The sequence below is a fragment of the Pinus tabuliformis genome, chromosome 4_2 (assembly GCF_031772625.1).
Source record: "Pinus tabuliformis cultivar Carrire ecotype Pingquan chromosome 4_2, CPIR1, whole genome shotgun sequence".
Lineage (NCBI taxonomy): Eukaryota > Viridiplantae > Streptophyta > Pinopsida > Pinales > Pinaceae > Pinus > Pinus tabuliformis.
Genome location: NC_142304.1, coordinates 174,528,740 through 174,549,253, shown reverse-complemented (window position 1 = coordinate 174,549,253; position 20,514 = coordinate 174,528,740). Strand labels below are relative to the sequence as shown.

Here is a 20,514-nt window from a genome sequence, read left to right as displayed (position 1 = left end):
ATCAAGAGCACCTAGGGTACTAGGGTATGGAACTTGTATTTAATCAAGAGCACTAAGGTCGTTCAACTATCCAAGAGGAGACTCCCAATCAAGCACAAAACAAGAAATTAGAAATTTCTCTTCGTTGATTTTGGATATTGCTATTTTCATTATGTGATCATTCATGAGTAAATGTGATGTAAATTTAGAGACTTATAGTTTATGCATTGAGATTGGACAATTTAATCATAATGTAAGAAATTAGAATGTATCATGTATACCTTATGATTGCGTATATTTCTTAAATGTCCTAATATATATATATATATAATGTGTTTCCCCGTTTCCAAAATTTAGGGGGTTCACATTTCGTACCCATACCCATTTTGGAAACTCATACTCGTTTCCCCATATCATGCAACTTAGGCCTAAGGCCAAGGCAAAACCCAAATAGGGAAAACCCAAAAATGCTTGAGTTCCAGATTCATCAATACAACAGAAATAATGATAGCAAGATAATAGCCAAACCAGCAACCAACTTTATGTTCATGACCATCCTTTGCATTTTGACTTTTCTTTCTTTTATTTCATTATGGCCATGATATGCTCTTTTTGTTTCTTTTAGCTGCATCAACCTCCCAGGGCTAAGTTTTCGGGCCCTACCAAAGGTATGTTGACATATGCACACCAAATCCAAAAGAACTAATGACAAGTTGTGCCCGAAGAATGGAGGTGAGATATGGGCTTATAATGTAAGATGGAAGGAGATAATTATGACATATGGGAAGATGGAACTATGCTATCTCAATCAGGGCTTCCCGGGTAGTTCCCCTCCTATACCCAAAGGGCCTTAAGGGAAGTCCCACTGGACTAGGGTCAAATATCAACCCCCCAAGTAACGTGAGAGAACAAAATCACAATGAAAGTTCATCAATCTTCCAAATCACCACACAATTCATACTAAATGCCCAAAAACAAACAAGTATGAGCACCGCAAAATCATAGAAGTACCTTTTGAGTGGCAACCCACCTTCATTCATGTGCCCATGTCAGATGAGTGAGAAGTAAATGGTTGATGCAAGTGGTGAAGATATATGGCATATCATTAGCTAATGGTGGTTAGCAAGGGCTACTAGTGGTTTAGTTAACCGTCTGGCTATCAAATATAGGAGAAAAGTTTTCTCCTAGGGGGTTACCCATTTTGGTGGGTAACAGGGATCGCACCGACTGAAAATAAATACAAGTCATACATAAATGAAGTAAAACATACTGATATCCATGGGAAAAATCAACCACCTATCACAAGTCCTCTCAGTATCCTACCTACTGAAAATAAATCCATACCAACCAGCAAAAAGGTAGATCCACCACCTCTTACAACTGAAAACATACTATCAATCCCTGGAACAAATCAATGACCTATCGCAAGTCCTCCTAGGCATCACACCTACTAAACAAGAATCCATAACATCGATCAATGTAAAAAACCTATCATATTTTGTCACAAGAAAACTAGGGTTTCAACCCATCAAGACATCTCAAGTACAAATACTCATGTCAAGCACACTAGGGCTTTACCACCCAACAACCTCTCCTAGGTCCAACAACTAAAACACCAACTCCTTTTTCACCAAGAGAATGATCTCAACCATTAAAGCTCTAATACCATGTAGAAATTTCAAAATTTTGACTTTTAATGTAATTCTGAAATTTCACCTCACACCACAAGTTTCTTGGATCCAAACCCTATGAATATTCAACCTTAAGGCTAATTTGAAATATAAATTACAAAACCAAACAATGGAAAATATTACATTTTCACTTCAACGACAATCCACTAGACAATTCAAGGGTAAGGATACCAAACAAATGGAAACAACTTTCATCCCTTAGGGCAAACTTTTCCAAGCATAAACCAAATCTAAAATTACTTTAATTACAGCATATTTACAGCCATAAATCTGCAATATTATCTTCAAGATTTTTGTCAAATCAATCAACATTTCTAACCCTTAATATGTCAAATAAGCATGAACAACGGGTGTTAGTCTATTATAAATTATTCAATCAAGAAAACAATGAAAGTTGAAAATCAAATCTACAATTATAGAAATATTGGACACCTCGAAACTTCATATATATATATATATATATATATATAGAGAGAGAGAGAGAGAGAGAGAGAGAGAGAGAGAGAGAGAGAAGTATACCACAGCTTGAACACAAAGCTAGTACATTTTTTCAAGCTCTCCAAAACCCTACCTAAGGAAATCATGAAAACCCTAGCAATCAAGAAAGATCTCCAACAAGCAAGCATGAACACCAGCACCTCCTCCTTGACATCAACAACAAGCTATCCACACTAGCATAGTTGAATTACTTAAGTTTGCAAACCTTAGCCATATTGCATCACACAAGTACAAGGAAAAACAACTCTAGTGCTAGACTGCATATCTCTCCTAGGTTTGAATACTCAAACCCCTAGGTCTTACATTCTTGCATCATCATAAGCATCAAATCCTAGCCATCTTGCATCAAACAAGTACATGATAAAACAACTCTAGCGCTAGACTCCATATCTAAATGTCCCTCCTAGGATTTGAACCCTTAAACCCCTAGGTCGTCCATTCTTACATCATCATAAGCATCAAGACCTCCAAGGATCTGTTAGAAAATCGAAAAGGCAATAAGATTTTCTTTCCGTTGATAATTACTTGTGTTATATTTATATTCTTATTAACTTTCTTATGTTCTCTTTTATCCTTGTTCGTCAAGCAATTACCAAAACCAAAACACAAAGATCAAGGACTCCAGATGTAGGCACTCAGCCAAGGCTAAAACCCCTCTATATAAGGGAAAATCCAATCAAAGAACTCTTCCTTCAGTAATTCAAAATGAGATGGACCAAGACCTTAGAACAATCGACCTTCCTCCACCAAGTTTGCCTTCCAAAATGATTAAGCAACCTTCAATAGTCTTCTCTTGTCTAGTAGCTTCAACCCAGCAACAATCCAGAAATTCGACTTCCCAACCTCAGAAATTTGACCCCCAGCAATAGAATAGAAGTTTCGACCCTTGTAGCAGCTTAGCAGCTTCACACTTGTGAGTGAGAGAGAATTTCGACTTCTTATGATTGAGATAGAACTCCTTCTCCTTTGCTAGCCCTTTTCACCTTCTTCCTTGAATTTCGCACTTTTTACTACCCCAGCAATCGCAAATCAAACTTGGTGAGTAAGTGGCTCCAAATGAGGTCGAGTTGTTGCCTTTATCTAGTAGTTTTTGCCCCTCGATTTAGGCTGACTTGTCCAATTTGAGACCAACTTGGTGGAAGAGGCCTAGAAGACCTAATTTACATGAAAATAAATTTCTTTCTTGACAAATAAATCCCAGGAAGGGTTCTTTACATTATGACATGGACAAGGACACTTGACATAAACCCTAGAGGCCTGCAATGGAGGCTTTGACCTATAAACAATTGACCCAAGCATGAAACCCATGCTTTCATATGTCAGTTTCTTTAATAATAAAATTTATTTTTCTTTTCTTTTGACAAATATATTTCATTACGACTCAAATACTACAATTATGAAGACCAACACTAGTTACATTCTTCACCACTCCCTCTTAACTAGGGAGGTATTCATAATTACATATATATAGAGATACATGGAAGATCTCAAAAATGAACTACAAAGATTTCTAGCACACTCAGTGTTGCAGACTAGATACCTGACCAAGGTAATCCATCCGGGTGGGACTAAGATGGACTCAATCTTTCAACCACTCTAGGTGCCATCAGGCTTACTAGTTAACCATCAACCTAGGGATATAGGTGCGTATCCAAGGTTGAAGCTCCATGACCAATGCCACCCTCCCTCTTCGAGTTCAAGACATCAACACATAGGCCGACCAGATGTCCTCCCAAGCATCTACCATTAGATGCTTCATCTCTCCCTAATAAACTAGATATATCCATTTGTCCAAGCATGCTTCCCAAGTGTTCATCCTTCTTTATGGAGAGATTTACCTGTTCAAACACAAACCCCAATCAACAATAAACTTTCAAATATACATATACAAGTAAACACAAACCTTCAGGGTTCTCAGTCATCTTGATGCCACTTAGTTATTCATATTCAACTATTTGGAAGCTTTTCTTCCTTCATTTATTCAGCAGCACCGAGACATCCTCAATACATTGCAAATCTATTCATTCTTAGATTTCTTCTACAAGGTATCCATCGTGACTCATAATATGCCCTCCCTCTCTATTGGGGTGTTGTACTCTTTCCTTCTAACCATGCTCCCTCTTAATTTAGGGATACCAACAATTTGAATTTTCTTCTTTTATAACATCCAAGAAGCTTCAACCTTTCACGACTTCATCAAGGTCATCTTGATCATCATCATCCTTATAGCTTCCTTCATCATGCTCATCATTATTTTTCAATTACGAATATCTCCAGCATCTTGAAGACTATGTACCTGCAAAACTTTTAATAGCAAGTACGAACATACAGAAGCATGGATTTAACTATATCAGAATCATATGGAAGAATTTTGACTTTTAGACATTAAACGCCTAAGCCCAGTTAGGTTTATAATCAGCAAAAGTTACATCTCTTTACATACTAGACTTCAATTTCTTGCTAGGGTTTCTTCACAAACCTTAGATTTCAGCTTTGAGACACAAAGCCTTAGATATCAGCAATTTAATCAAATAACATTACAATCATAGTGATATACTTCAACAATATGCTTTTACATGTCAGACTTCTACTAGGGTTAGTTGCAAACCCTAGATTTCATCATCAAAATTAAATCATATCGGAAAACAATATCATTATATCCTAGAATGTCAATCTCTACTAGGGTTTTGCTACATACCCTAGAATTCATAACTAGAACATGAGCATCAACGCATATAAATATCTAGGATTTCATGCACTAGCATCATATATCAATATTCATATCTACTAGGTAAACCCAAGACACAAACATTAATACATCAAAAGGAGGAATACAACAATTTCATTCAGGCTAGGGTTTCGATCAGACAAATCCACACTTAGGGTTTCATTTCTAAGATCTTATTATAGACATTAAAGGGTTTTGCTCATAAACCCTAATTCACTAAAGCCTAAAGATTCAGGCTTTCAATACATAACTTGGACATTAATAGCAAACCCTAAAGGGCTATGGTTTCTATAATATCAAAACCCTAAACATCAAAAGAACATGAATTCTAGATTTTATCAGCAACCCTATGTAGACTAGGGTTTCATAACCAATATTGACACACCCTTAGCAACAAAAGGCTAGGGTTTTATAGTAAACCCTAAAGGTTAGGGTTACACAAGAATGATCAAATAATATCATGAGGTTAGATTCAATCTAATGATTAATTACGCTAACAAGGATCAGTAATGTAAAGCAAATTTCAAAAGAAGAATGATCGTACCTTTTATCTGAAGAGAACTTTATAACGAAGCTTATAGTCTAAGGCATACCTTTGAGTTGTTCCTTAACAAACCTTGTAGGACATCAATTCTTGAAGAGCTTTTCTTTGCAACAAAACTTCTTCCGTGCTTCAAGTTTATCCTATGAGGTTTCCTCCATAACCTTTGTGTATTCTATTGTCTTTCCTAACCAAGGAAAATATAAAGAAAAGTAAGTCTTGATGTGAGGAGGAAACCAAACATGAAAAGATGAAACAAAGAATAGGATACTTATCTTTTGGTAAAATGGTGGAGGCTCCCTCTTAACCCAATCCTTTTGAGGGATACCTACAACCTTATCAAAATAATTTAAAAATGTTATAACAAGACATGTTAGACCTATAAACTCTAGAAATCAAAACATAAAGTAAAAACATTGCAAAACTTAAAGTAGAAGGATATGCAAGGGATAGTGTCCCTAAGAGTCACTAGAAAATAAGTCTTTGACTTTAGATTCTTCCATCTTGGTCTTCTTTGGTGGAGCTTCATCGGCAATATTCGTATGTTCTTTCTTTTTCCTATTCCTTAGATTCTCAAGACATTGACTTTTATAATGACCCATCTTATGGCAATTGTAACATTCGACACTGGATAGGTCAACCTTCTTTTTTGGTCCTTTGAACTTCTTGAAGGTTCCCCTCTTCTTGTGATGAGTAGAATAGGCATTAGAGATGTTTTCTTCTTCATCCTCCTTGTTGTTTACTAACGATACTCTAGCTTCTTCTTGACTGCATACATTCCACATTTGTTCAATGTTGGAGTATCTTTCCAACTGTTAAGTCTTGATGCAAAGGCACTCCAAGATTTAGTCCTAAAAGAGAAGTAATTACGAGCTCCTTTTATGGGACAACTTCGTCTATTTCTTGGAGTTCATCTCTGACTCTGGATATCCTTATAAAGTAGGATGACACAATATCATCTTTTGTTATCTTAATAGTCCTTAATTCATTCTTGAGGCTTGCTATTTGACCAATGTTCTTGTTTGTGAATAATTTGGAGAGAGCCTCGTACATTTCTTGAGCGGAATCTATGTTGGAAATGTATGGAATTAGGTTGTCCTTAACTCCATCCACTATTAGGTTCATAGTCAATATTTATGTTTCTCTGAACTTTGCTTTCTCTACTTCACATGATTCATTTGTAGACTTCTTGATTTTTCCTTGAACAAGATTCAAAACTTTGTTCTTTTCGAGAATAAGATCTATCCTCTTTTTCTAGGCCCTATATTTGGAGGCTCCTTCTAGTTTGTTTTCTCACTTCATAGTTCCTGAAAATAGTAGACTTATCTCCTTATATGATCCCTTTTCCTTAATGACCTCTCTTTGATTTATGTTTCCTCAAAAGATCTTCAACCTACCTTTTTCTTTCTTCACCTTAGCTCTGATACCATGCTAGAAAATCGAAAAGGCAAAAAGATTTTCCAATGTTCCACCAAGGTTCTGGGACGAGGAGGCGAGGGAGCGAGGATACACGAGAGCGGCCTGTGCAAAAGCTCCCCACCAATTTTTAGGAAGCGTGGGGGGACGTCAAGGTCTTAAAAACTTATAAATATAAAATATAATTTATAAATTGATGAACCATATCACTGAAACAAATTTAAAACGAAAACTTAAAAGCTGCAAAGCATGATCATTGATATGAATATCATTAACATATAAATTTAAAATTCTAATTTTTAATCATACATCATAAATTATGATTAATTTATTAAACCATATTGATGTTCCACTTCCTACTATGAACATTGAATACTGAATATTGACATAAAATTATTAAAGTCAAGTCTGATACATCAAGAATCAAAATTTTATAGAGTCAGAATAAATAAGAACATCAACATATCAAAAGATAAACGAGCATAATTTTGCTCAAGCCTCAAGATAATGCCCCACTAGTCTCTACATCCAGCTGCTGCATGAATAAATCAGGATCAACCATATCACCATCTGAATCTGAATCACTAGCATTCTCAAACATGCTAAGTGGCACACCAACCAACCCCATTTGTCTCTCATCAAGTCTCTCCTCCATATCTACCTGTGCATCATCCTCTGGATCAACATCCCATCATGTCGCTGGTCCCTGCAAATACTCAGACATAAGGCACTGTGCACAACAACTAACTTCTCCACTCTTTTAGAGGTAAGCTTGTTCCTCTTGATAGAGTGGATGAAGCTATATGTGGACCAATTCCTCTCTGTTGCAGAGGAACTAGCAATCTGAGACAACAAACGTATAGCTAGATCTTTGAGCTATGGGGCACCATCCCCATGCATCCTCCACCAACCAATCAGGTCATCTTGGGCTAGATCTATGCGATCTGCCCGAGCACCACATGTGTTGAAGGGACCACTAAGAGATGCAAAGTGAACAAACTGTCTTCGAAATATTGCCCCCTCTTCCTCATTGTACATCTTTGCAATTGCATCTAGGAAGCCATTCTTTACCTCAGGATCATCAATAGGAGGCACCCTCCCAGGTCTCTCAACATACCATTTTGGGTTTAATGCATATGGTGCCATGTGCAAAGGTGTGTTCATGCGATCCCACCAAGCTGAATGATGGGTCGAATCTGGGATGTATAGAACTCTAATGAGGGCTCCCTCTGTTGAATGGCTACCTTCACACGACCCAACATTCTATCAAAGGTCTCATAGATTTCTCCAAGACTAGGAGCATCTGAATCAGTGTAACAAATGACCTCCACAATAGGGCCCAAGAATGATTAAAAAAAATCATTAAAAGAAAACAAATTTGGTCAAAGGGAAACGACCCCCCTCAACCGCCCATGACCCCCTTTTCTGGAACCGACCACCTGGCAAGTCCCCCTGCATACCCTATTTTTGGGAGCGTGGGGAAATGACCCCCTCTTGTCCCCAAGTCCCTGAAGTGCGGGGGAGCTAGGAAACTCGACCCTCGAGGGGGGCACGCGTCCCCGTGGAACACTGAGATTTTCTTTATGTTGATAATCACTTGTGATGTCTTCATATTCTTATTAACTTTCTTATGTTCTCTTTTATCTTTGTTCATCAAGCAATTACCAAAATCAAAACACAAATATCAAGGACGCCAAATGTAGGCACTCAGCCAGAGGGCTAAAACCCCTATATAGGGGAAAACCAGTCAAAGAACTCTTCCTTCAATAATTCAAAATGAGATGGACCAAGACCTTAGGCCAATAGACCTCCCCCTCCACCAAGTCTACCTTCCAAAATGATTCAGCAACCTTCAATAGTCTCTTCTTGTCCAACAGCTTCAACCCAGCAACAATCTAGAAATCCAACTTCCCAGCTTCAAAACTTTGAACCCAACAACAAAATTTCGGCCCAGCAACAAAACAAAAGTTTTGACCTTTCCAGCAGCGTAGCAGCTTCACACGTGTGAGAGAGAGAGAGAGAGAGAGAGAATTTCGGCCCAGCAACAAAACAAAAGTTTTGACCTTTCCAGCAGCGTAGCAACTTCACACATGTGAGAGAGAGAGAGAATTTCGACTTCTTATGCTTGAGATAGACCTCCTTCTCCTTTGCTAGCCCTTTTCACCTTCTTCCTTGGATTTCGCACTTTTTACTGCCCCAGCAATTGCAAATCGAACTTGGTGAGTGAGTGATCCAAATGAGGTCGAGTTGCTACCTTTATATAGCAATTTTTTCCCCTCAATTTAGGTTGACTTGTCCAGTTTAAGGCCGACTTGGTGGAGGAGGCCTAGAAGACCTAATTTACATGAAAATAAATTTATTCTTGACAAATAAAACCCAAGAAGGGTTCTTTACATTATGACATGGACAAGGACATTTGACATAAACCCTAGAGGCCTGCAATGGAGGCTCTGACCTATAAACAACTGACCCAAGCATGAAACCTATGCTTTAATAAGTCAATTTCTTTAATAATAAAAATTCTATTTCTTTCCTTTTGACAAATATATTTCATTATGACTCAAATACAATTATGAAGGCCAACACTAGTTACATTCTTCAACAGGATCATCAAGAATACAAGAATTCCATGATGTTGCCGTAGTCTTACATCCCATATGAACAAGCTCCAAAAACATGCAAGGCACTAATTCCATTGTCCAAGTCTTTGACTAGGGTAGAAACCCCATTGCTAAAACAAGAACCATGATCATCTTTGATGTCGAGTTCTTCTCTAAGGTTTGCATGCATAGCACAAACTCCAGTCATCACAAGAACAAACCTTGGCGTTAAACAACAACAATCACTCCAAAAACATCCAAGACATCTCTTTTTCCCCTTATCTTCTCCTAGGTATTCTTCATAAACCCTAGCGTCTAGGTCCTAGAGTTTCCTCATGAACTCTAGCATTTCCAAGACAAGTACAAAGAAGAGTGTATAATGATGAATGAATACAAGATTTCTCTCCTTCCTTACATAGACAAGTAAGAGAGGGAGGTTAACATAAAACAAGGACACATGTCCATACAAGAAACCAACGAGGCAACCCCACACAGAGCACTCTATAATACAAGGATTTGTGTCAAAGTAGGGCTTATCCAACCCCCAAAGTGAAACAGCCTCCAAGTCATGATCTTGGGCTCAACACCCTTCCTCCAAGGTGGTGTGCACTCCAACAAGGTGTTAGTCCAATGCTCCCTCTTCCACATTGGTTTGTTATCCAAGTGTCTTCGTGCAAGGTGCTCTCCTCTAATTGTGTGCCACATGCCCCTTCATGTGCCCAATGTTGTTATCATATGTATCAGTGTGGTCACTAGGCTCCAATGCTCTTCCTCAACATGTGTTTAGGTCCATCGCCAACCTCCATGAAGTAACCTCCTCAATATAAAAGCATGCTTAAGTCAAGTGTCTAACCTTGAAGGTATGCATCACATGGTCTCAAGCTCCAAGAGCTAAGTGCCCTCCTTCAAGTGCTTAATACTCCTGATCCTAAATAGGCACCTCCATTGATCAAGCAATCAACTTCCCTATTGTGTGCACATAATGGGTTGGTCAACATGTCAATGAGGGTAACAACCTCCTAAGTAAGGGCACCATATCAACACTCTAACCAAGGTCAAGAGTCCACCCAAACTAAGCCAGTCATCCATATGTACATGAAGCATCACCAAGGGGCTAGAAGACATGGTGCTCTCCTAGTAGGGTGGAACACTTTTGGAGTAACCCCAAAAGCCAATGACAAGAATGCAATATGCTATGTAACCGGATTCATCCAAACCCCCTGTAGAATCCGAATCCTACGAATCGGATACGATTCGACAGGAATTTGAATCCCAAAACAGGATTCGACGTGTCCGTACAGGATTCGTACGAATCCCGTACGGGCACATCGAATCCCGATTCTGGGATTCGAATCCCAAGAATATGACTTCTGCGAGTTAAAAACAATGAATTTGTAATATAGTTCCATATGTAATATAGGTCACCTTAATATACACAAAAGGTAAAATATATAGGAACAAAAACAGAATGTTGAATCACATGATGATGAAGGCTATTAGTGAAGAAATGGGATGCTTTAGGTCTCATTTCAAAAGCTTAATATGCTATTGTCAACATGATCAAGGTATATGTGCCCAATACATGGATGTTTCACACCAAACTAACCTAGATCAATTTACTAGCCAAATATTTGTTGGACCAAACATGCTAGCATTGGCATTATGTAACCATTTGAGTGGTTGTGTCATATAATTTAGTGTTATCATATGTGACCAATAAGGAACACTAGTTAATGACAAGTGCCACGTTGTTAAACTGCCATAACTTCCTAAAGTTGCCATAAATATGTAATATGAGATGGCATATGTGAGAATGTGGTGTGCCTGTGACTTTATTGCCCAATTCACAAACAATTCATTAACATGGGATAAACACCAAGTTTTCCCTCTAACAGCACACTGGAAAGAATTTCAATGCCAGAAGCACAATCAGCAAGTTTACGTATGCAAAATGAGTGCCAAAATCAAGTTTAATAAGGAAATAATTGCGCCACAGTAGAGTTTTTCCAATAAATTGTAAATAACTTGCCACTAAAAATAGTTTCTGACTCCTTGGACCCTATCCAATCACTTTTTGTTTGCTTCTCGTTGTGTTTTGGCTGCTTTGAAGTTTGTACTAAATGAAAATGTTTGTCCATCAATCTTTATGCATAAAATCTTATTTGACTACATTGTAATCTCCATTGCAGAGGCCATTGGTTACTAATATTCTGTTTCTAGAGTTTTACCACTCAATGAATTTGTATCATTAATTAGAATTTGTGTAAGAAATATCTAATTTTTTATATATATTTAATAAAATAATATATAACGAATCCTACGTGTCCTGTTTCGGGGGGTCAACGTGTCTGAATCCGACACTCGAATCCCCAAATCCTACGAATCTCGAATCCCCGTGTCAGGTGACTTAGGTAATATGCATGCAAATCACATGTCAATCAATTTAAAACATGAAATGTGATATAATATGTACTTTAAAAAATGTACCAAATAAGATATACTTTACAAACACTGAAGATGGCATAACTATAATTGAAATCCAATATGTAAGTAATATTTCGATCCCTATTTTGGAAAGAAATCCTTGGGAAACCTAAAAAGGGTATGGGGCCCACCTAATGACACTGTCAAATCAAATGTCCAAAGGTTTGAAAAACTAGATTATGGAAGACATGGGAGATAGGGACACATTTGAGATCTTTAATGATCTCAATAAACCTTCCTTGCCATCATGGCAAGGAAGTACAACCTACAAACCACTAGAAGTAGAAAGTAACTGGAGTTGTGGGGTGGGCAAGGTGGGAATGTAAGGAAGAATCATTAATGGTAATAGAGAGGGCAGAGAACAGAAGAAAAGAGGTGGCAATCTATTCTTGGACACCCAACAGCGCACCCACAACAAAGGTCAATTTCAAAGGCAATAATAGAAACGGATCAGCATGTCAAAGATATGTTGGCAGGAATAGCTGACAACTTCTTCAATCACTGTTGAATTATAAAACAGCTTGGCAAACTAGATGATGAACCATGTGAAGATTGTTTTTGGAGGAGATGGGAAGGGGACCATTTCCAATAATGACTCATTAGAACAATATGTCGATACGTCAAAGAAGCAAGTAGAGATGATGAACTTCCGCTAAAGCATTTGGGTAGGCAGGGGAGAGCAACAGAAATATGGACCAGAAAGTATAGAGGGAGGGGGCAGAAGATGTGCCAACATAAGTATGAAGCTGGTAGCTTTGAGTACGGTATCAGTTCCTGACTCATTCATACGATTTTCTGCTATTATTTATAATACTCTTTGCTATCTGGTCATGGTTCTTTGACATAAACCCTTGAATGGAAAACAAAGACAGTTCCACCATATCATTATATTTTTAAACTGCTGCACAACCAGTAGTAATCAGAGGCTAGAGCTATGAAGAAGTCCCTGCAAAGGTCTATCTTTCTTTTCTTTAAAAGATATCTCTGTTATATGAGGTCATATTCTTTTTGTGACAGTTTGTACTATGGCAGGAAGGTAGCCATTTCTGGCCCCTCCATTTGGTATCAATTGTAAATTTTGTCAATAAAGATTTATACTTACCCCACACACACACAGACATTTTGTACATGGCAGGGAGAGGGAGCCAATTCTGGCCCCTCCATTTGGTTTCAATAGTAAAACTTGTTAATAAAGATCCCTGCTTCCCCCTCGACACACACACATATACTAAACATCATTTGGTATCAATAGTAAATCTTGTTGATAAAGATCCCTGCTTCCCCCTCCACACACACACAAGGACATATACCCTCCACACACACGGAGACATTTGATATCTATGGGGAAGCAGGGATCTTTATCGACAAGATTTACAATTGATACCAAATGATGTGTACACACACATATATATATGTTTAGTATGTGGTGTGAAAGATGAGCCATCATGTCTGATGTTTGACCTATCATAAGCAAACAACCAGTTTGGAAAGGTGATATTGAGATTTGGTAGGGCGCGCCAGAGAAATCGCATGCATGCTATGGCTAGGATTCCACTAAATATAACCCCATCAGCAATGCAGAGCACTATTACTGAGACCGGCTTAACCTTTGAAATATATATATATATATATATATATATGAGGAATCATATAGATTGTTTTGATAGCCGTGAATCCAACAAGAGGACCCTAGGTTTGTCTCTCGTCATAATGCAAACCTGAAGCTGGTAATTTGCAATCCATCCAACAGGGGGTCTCCAGCAGCAGAGAAAAACAGACAAAAGCCAGTGAGTCTACTCAGAAGCCGTCTCTCTAATGAAGCTCCAAATGTACGTCACAAAGATGCTCAAGTTGTAATCATTTTGCCGTGTCGGTATGCTCTTTTGATCTGCAAATGACTTCCTGTGTACTAAATAACTTTAAATGATTCTACAAGAAATATGAGTAATGCACTCTGTAGTTTATTGAGATTGCCTGGATCGAAGAAAATTGTAGGTTTTTCTGCCTATGGGATAAATTAACGCCCATCAAATTTTTGACCCCAAAAATACTTTTATTGATTGATATCCTAGCAAAATTGCACCCGTAATTTGCTGCTGAAACATTGAGAACAAAACAATAGAGTTGAGACAAAAAAAAAAATTTATCGGTTTCTAAGGACACAAAATGAAGGTAGGTGAGGGAACGCACCAAGTTTTTCAAGTTGTTTGCAATTTCCCGGTGCACGCTGATCTTGTCCAGGGACCTGGGACGGTATTTATCAACCCACAACATTTTGCTCTTATTCGAACGGGACAATCACGTTTCTATATTTCAAAGTATCGCCGAAAAACAGAGGGCAAGCAAGAGCAGGGCCAGCGAATGACAATGGCTGTGCAGCAAACAATGTTAGAAACCTCTGTAACGAGGGTTGGGTTTTGGCGGGAGGAATTAGAATAACGGCAACCCTTATCCCGATGGCATGTTCTCATAGCCTACCTATTTATGCAAACGGAAACCGTAATGGAGATGTAAGAGGGCCCCACTGGCCACGTCGACAGGCGCATCGAACCTGCAATCGAGTTAAGCTATTCTACCTGTATCCTAATGTTGCATATCAAGAACATATAAAACAGTTCACGAGGAGACCCAAGATTTACATGGGAGGATGATTATTTAAGCGACTTTCTCCTCAATACTCTAATCCTTGTGAGTTAAGTGAATGAACGATGTTTACATGGGTTATCGTCTCGAGATGGCGTCTTAGTGTCTATGAAATGTAAAATGTGTATGGGTACAAATTGTTTGAGTTTCATTCTTCACATTGGATTAATGCACTATGCTTGATTTCCTCTTCTGTTTTGGGGGAGATAGAGGTTGTGGGAGGATGTTAATTTTCATTATTATTCTTGGTGATGGATTAACCATAACAATATTAGAAGTTGTTATGAAGTTAAAGGTAGAGGGTAATATTTGGATTTAAGATGGAGAGACGTTTAATTTCAGCAAGTGGATGATGTATTTTATTATTGGTGTGATATATAGTTTTCCAGTAATGGTAGGTTGTCAATGGTTAAGTTGATTTTTGAGGAAATTCTAGTATGATTTATTCTACATTCTAAGAGATACTTTAAAAATGACGAGGAAGAAGATATTTAGATATGTGGATCTATTTAAATATTTGAGGGGATCATATTGGCTAATAGCTAGTCCAAAAGAGGAAGGTGGATGGGGACTGAAAAACATTTATTGTTTCAAAAAATATTTGACGGGAAAGAAAAAAAGACAAAAACAAACAAACAAACAAAAATTGTCGAGAAAGTTAATGGAAAGATTTTATAGTTCATAAATACATAGGCTCCAATTCAATAATAGAAAAGATTGGGAGTAAGATAAAAATCCATAAAAATTGTGTCCATGCATTGGAAGGTATTGGTACAATATTTTCCTCTTACATGAAGTTGGTTGATATAGAAGGTAAGGACTAAGGAATAGGTTAGGGTTCGCATGGACCTTGTGTTGGATGTAGGAATGAAGATGGGTTACATGATGCACTGAGAGAGCTTGTTTAAAATAAGAGTATTTTCACTATCAATACCCAACATACTATTCACGTTACAAATTATAATGAATGAAGAGAGCAAGGGTGGATGAAGGTAAACGAGCTAACGTTAGTAGGGGGGATGCAATGGTATGGAATGCATGTGCAGATATGTTGAATAAAGGTCATGTTCAATTAAGTGAGGAGGAATGCAATAGTAGAAAAAGGTATAGAAGGTAAAAGCTCCAAAAAAAAAATCAAAAATATTTATGTGATTAGCTATTATGAATAAGGTTTTATCTCAGGAAATTATATATATATATATATGTATATATATAATGTTACAAAGAAGATGAAGAAGCAATATTTTATTTTTTATTAAATACATGTATGTTAAACAAATATGGATAGCAGTTGATCAATTTATAGGTCTATAGGATGGTCAAGTGGGTGATATTGTTGAAAAAATATTGAAGACAGTGGTGGGGTAAGAGTGAATTGAAGGAATGGCTTTTTGTGCTCTTTTTTGCAATCTAGGGAGTGTGGTTGGCCATAAATTCATTGAACTTTGAAGAAAAAATGGTTTCTCAATTCCAAGTTACACATAAAATGAGAGTCCTGGCTATAGGCTACATAATGTTAGTTATTCAAAAGTGATCTAGACTTAAACAGCAACGCAAAAAATTACAAAGATAACCATAAACACAGATATGTAGCGGAAATAATACTTCACTTCATTAATGTAAAATACTGAAATATGCTTACAAACAGTAATGGAAATAAACCAGCTAGGGCGATGGTAGCTTATCTCTAAGAAGAGATGTGGTGGCTACATGCCTTTGAACTATCTTACAATGAGGCTCGAAGGCCTATTTATTATTGAGAAACAATGGAAAACCCTTAACATTCCAAAACCTAACCCTAAAAGATGAAACGCCAAACTGTGGGCCTCGTTTGGGTAAATTGGTACATCAACTTCCCGGGGTCGTAACTTTGGCATACGATCTTCGTTTGACGCGTACAATAGCTCGTTAGAAAGATCTATCCGAGCACTACCACTGTGGGAGGCAACATGGTTCATGGACCCATGTTGCCTCAGATTTCCCAAAAAACGTCGTTTAGGGCCTCAAAACGACTTCGGAAGTTCAGGACCCAAAAAAACTGCTAAAAATAGTAAGTTGTGCTACAATTAAGGAAACTGAAAATGCTAAGAGAAACAATTGTTGGGATCCAGGTGGACTTGGCAGGTGCCCACCAAGATCCACCTGGATCATTCCTCCCCCCTTAGGAAGCAATGGTCCCCATTGCATTGAGTTCCTCCATGAGATGAGGAAACTTTTGCTGAACTTGGTCCCTGGTGAGCCACTTGCCCTGGTGAAGGAGTTGGCCTGCATTGGCAACTCGATACAGTTGGATATTCTGTTGGCGAGTGTTCTTGATCTGTGTGTCCATGATCCGATCAGTTGCAGCTTTTTCCATGCAATCTGGATTTAATTCTGTGGGTGTGAGTTGTTTTGCAATGTCGGATGTGTCTAGCAATGGTGGAAAGTATTGCCGAACGCGGTCCACATTGAACACTGGGTGTAGGCCAAGGAATGGGGGAATGCTGAGCTCAAATGCATTGTCTCCCACAACCTTAGTAATGGTGTAAGGACCATATCGGAGTGGTCTCAGTTTCCGATAGGCTCCAGTAAGGCGTTCCTTTTGCAGATGCAACCAGACTTTGTCGCCCACCTGAAACTTGTGTGGCACCCGATGTTGATCATGTCGCTGCTTGTACTTGGCATTTGATTTCTCCAAAATGTCATGGACCTGTTGGCGAATATGTTGGATGTGCTCAATGAAGTTGGTTGCCTTATCTGTTTCGGACTGGACATGAGCCGAATCTGTGTGAGTAGTGTAAGTGGCATGGCCACATCAATGGGGCATAGTGGCTGGAATCCCAAGCCCACCTGAAAAGGGTTGTGACCGGTCAAGCTATGAAGAGCTCGGTTGTAGCTGTGCTGAACATAGGGGAGGCTCTCGTCCCATGTGCGTGGATGCTTTGAGTTGTACATGTGCAGAATGTGTACAATCATCCAATTAACAACCTCTGTCTGACCATCAGTTTGAGGATGGAAGGCTGTGGACTTAGTGAGTTTGGTGTCCAGCATTGACCAGAGACTGGACCAAAATGTACTGAGGAACCGACTGTCCCGATCTGAGATGATAGATTGTGGGATCCCAAAGTGCACCCACACTCGTTCAAAGAAGAGTTTGGCAGTGGCTTCTGTTGTGATATTCTTCTTGCAGGCCGCCATAATGGCCATCTTCGAGAACCTGTCGACGACCACAAAATTACAATCATTTCCATGCTTAGTGGAAGGAAGGCCTGACATGTAATCCATGGAGATGGATTCCCAAGGTTGACTAGGGGTAGGCAGCGGGGTATAGAGGCCTTGCTTCTTGATGGTTGGTTTGGCGATGGCACAGGCAGTACATGACCTGATGTACTTCCCGACATCTTGTCGAAGATTTGGCCAATAGAAATACTTTTGCAGTACTGCCACCATTTTCTCGAGTCCGAAATGCCCAACAGCCCGACTGTAGTGTGCTTCCCAAATCATCTTGGCACGCTCGCTTGAAGGAACACAAAGGTGACCCAGGTGGCATAACAGGGCATCCTGGAGGTGAAAATCTGGAACATGCCGACCCCCTAAGAGTGTCTGCTATGTATGACCAAATTCTGGGTCGCTTTTGTAGAGAAGTGGCCAATCAAAAGTCTCGTGCCCACAAGAGTTGAGCACGGTGGTTAATGCCATGATCGGTGGTCGACTAAGGCAATCTGCAACATTATTGGTGTTGCCCTTCGTATACTTGATATTCAAATGGAACTGTTGCAGATATGTAGACCACTTCTGATGGCGAGCATTCTGCAATTTCCCTTGGGTTTGTATGAACTGCAAGGGTCGGTGGTATGTGTGGATGACCGTTTCCTTCCCCAAAATGTAATGCTTCCATTGTCGGCAGGCCTGCACAATGGAATACATCTCTTTATCATAAGTGGGATACTTTCGGACTGTTTCTGAAAGTGTTTCACTGTGATATGCCACTAGATGCCCGTGTTGAGTAAGGACTGCCCCAATAGCATAGTTAGAGGCATCTGTCTCGACCTCAAAGGGTTGTTGTAAATCTGGTAACGCGAGCACTGGTGTCGTGCAAAGGCGATCTTTCAACTCTATGAATGCCTTCTGTTGAGATTCAGACCAAAAGAATTTCACTTTCGCTCTTCCCTTAGTGACTTGACTCAAGGGCCAAGTGATATGAGAAAACCCCAACACGAACCTGCGGTAGAAGTTGGCAAGACCTAGAAAGCTGCGAAGCTCTGTCAGAGTGGTTGGAGATGGCCATTCCCGAATGACTTGGATCTTGGCCGGATCCACATGCACCCCCTGGTCATCAATAATGTATCCCAAATACTGAACCTGGGTCATGCCAAAAGTGCGTTTCTCCAAATTGGCACATAGCTTGTGTTGCCGCAGTGTTTGAAGAACCTGTCGGATGTGGTGGAGGTGCTCTTCCCAACTCTGGCTGAAGATCAGAATGTCATCCAAGTATACCATTACAAATGAGTTGGTGAATGGCCGCAAGATGTCATCCATTAGCCTCATGAAGGTTGCAGGAGCATTCGTCAATCCGAATGCTCCTGCAACCTTCATGAGGCTAATGGATTTGGTAGGGCGCGCCAGAGAAATCGCATGCATGCTATGGCTAGGATTCCACTAAATATAACCCCATCAGCAATGCAGAGCACTATTACTGAGACCGGCTTAACCTTTGAAATATATATATATATATATGAGGAATCATATAGATTGTTTTGATAGCCGTGAATCCAACAAGAGGACCCTAGGTTTGTCTCTCGTCATAATGCAAACCTGAAGCTGGTAATTTGCAATCCATCCAACAGGGCGTCTCCAGCAGCAGAGAACAACAGACAAAAGCCAGTGAGTCTACTCAGAAGCCGTCTCTCTAATGAAGCTCCAAATTTACGTCACAAAGATGCTCAAGTTGTAATCATTTTGCCGTGTCGGTATGCTCTTTTGATCTGCAAATGACTTCCTGTGTACTAAATAACTTTAAATGATTCTACAAGAAATATGAGTAATGCACTCTGTAGTTTATTGAGATTGCCTGGATCGAATAAAATTGTAGGTTTTTCTGCCTATGGGATAAATTAACGCCCATCAAATTTTTGACCCGAAAAATACTTTTATTGATTGATATCCTAGCAAAATTGCACCCGTAATTTGCTGCTGAAACATTGAGAACAAAACAATAGAGTTGAGACAAAAAAAATGATTTATTGGTTTCCAAGGACACAAAATGAAGGTAGGTGAGGGAACTCACCAAGTTTTTCAAGTTGTTTGCAATTTCCCGGTGCACGCTGATCTTGTCCAGGGACCTGGGACGGTATTTATCCACCCACAACATTTTGCTCTTATTCGAACGGGACAATCACTTTTCTATATTTCAAAGTATCGCCGAAAAACAGAGGGCAAGCAAGAGCAGGGCCAGCGAATGACAATGGCTGTGCAGTAAACAATGTTAGAAACCTCTGTAACGAGGGTTGGGTTTTGGCGGGAGGAATTAGAATAACGGCAACCCTTATCCCGATGGCATGTTCTCATAGCCTACCTACGTGGCTGTCTGGGACCACTTTTCAATCTCCGTTTATAGAGACGGACGTTCACATTTATGATCGGAATTGCTTATCGTGGGAAAATTTTGGTTGCCAGCAGCGATCATGTCTAGGTGTAATAGTTCTGAGATTTGTCATTGTCCTGTGCTGTCTAATGAAAAAATCGAAGCATGGGATTCAATTCAAGGTACCCGCTACAGCGTCCCCGCACGAAAAACGCAATTTAATTTTATGTAAAGCCCGTAATTATCATGATGAAGGCTAGGGGTGTCCATCATAGCTTCACTTCAACGTAAATGGTTTTACTTAATTATGGCTTTCACAATTTGACTCACCGTAAACCAATTAAGCTTTTCTATTTATTTTTAATGATAGA

At 39.1% G+C, this 20,514-nt stretch overlaps 1 protein-coding gene across 4 annotated transcripts in view; it reads right to left on the bottom strand.

Annotated features, from left to right (window-relative positions):
• Nucleotides 1–20,015, bottom strand: part of EMB2775 (ATPase family associated with various cellular activities (AAA)) — a 240,541-nt gene extending 220,526 nt beyond the window's left edge. Inside the window, exon 1 of one of the 4 annotated variants that reach the window (XM_089428398.1) lies at nucleotides 19,847–20,015. In XM_089428398.1, the coding sequence (XP_089284524.1) occupies nucleotides 19,847–19,930 (84 nt within the window). In that variant the 5' untranslated portion in view covers nucleotides 19,931–20,015. Of the gene's footprint in view, nucleotides 1–14,127; nucleotides 14,540–19,846 lie in introns of those variants that run through there. The other 3 variants (XM_089428397.1, XM_089428400.1, XM_089428399.1) reach the window with 3 other exon arrangements.
• Nucleotides 20,016–20,514: the final 499 nt, after the last annotated feature.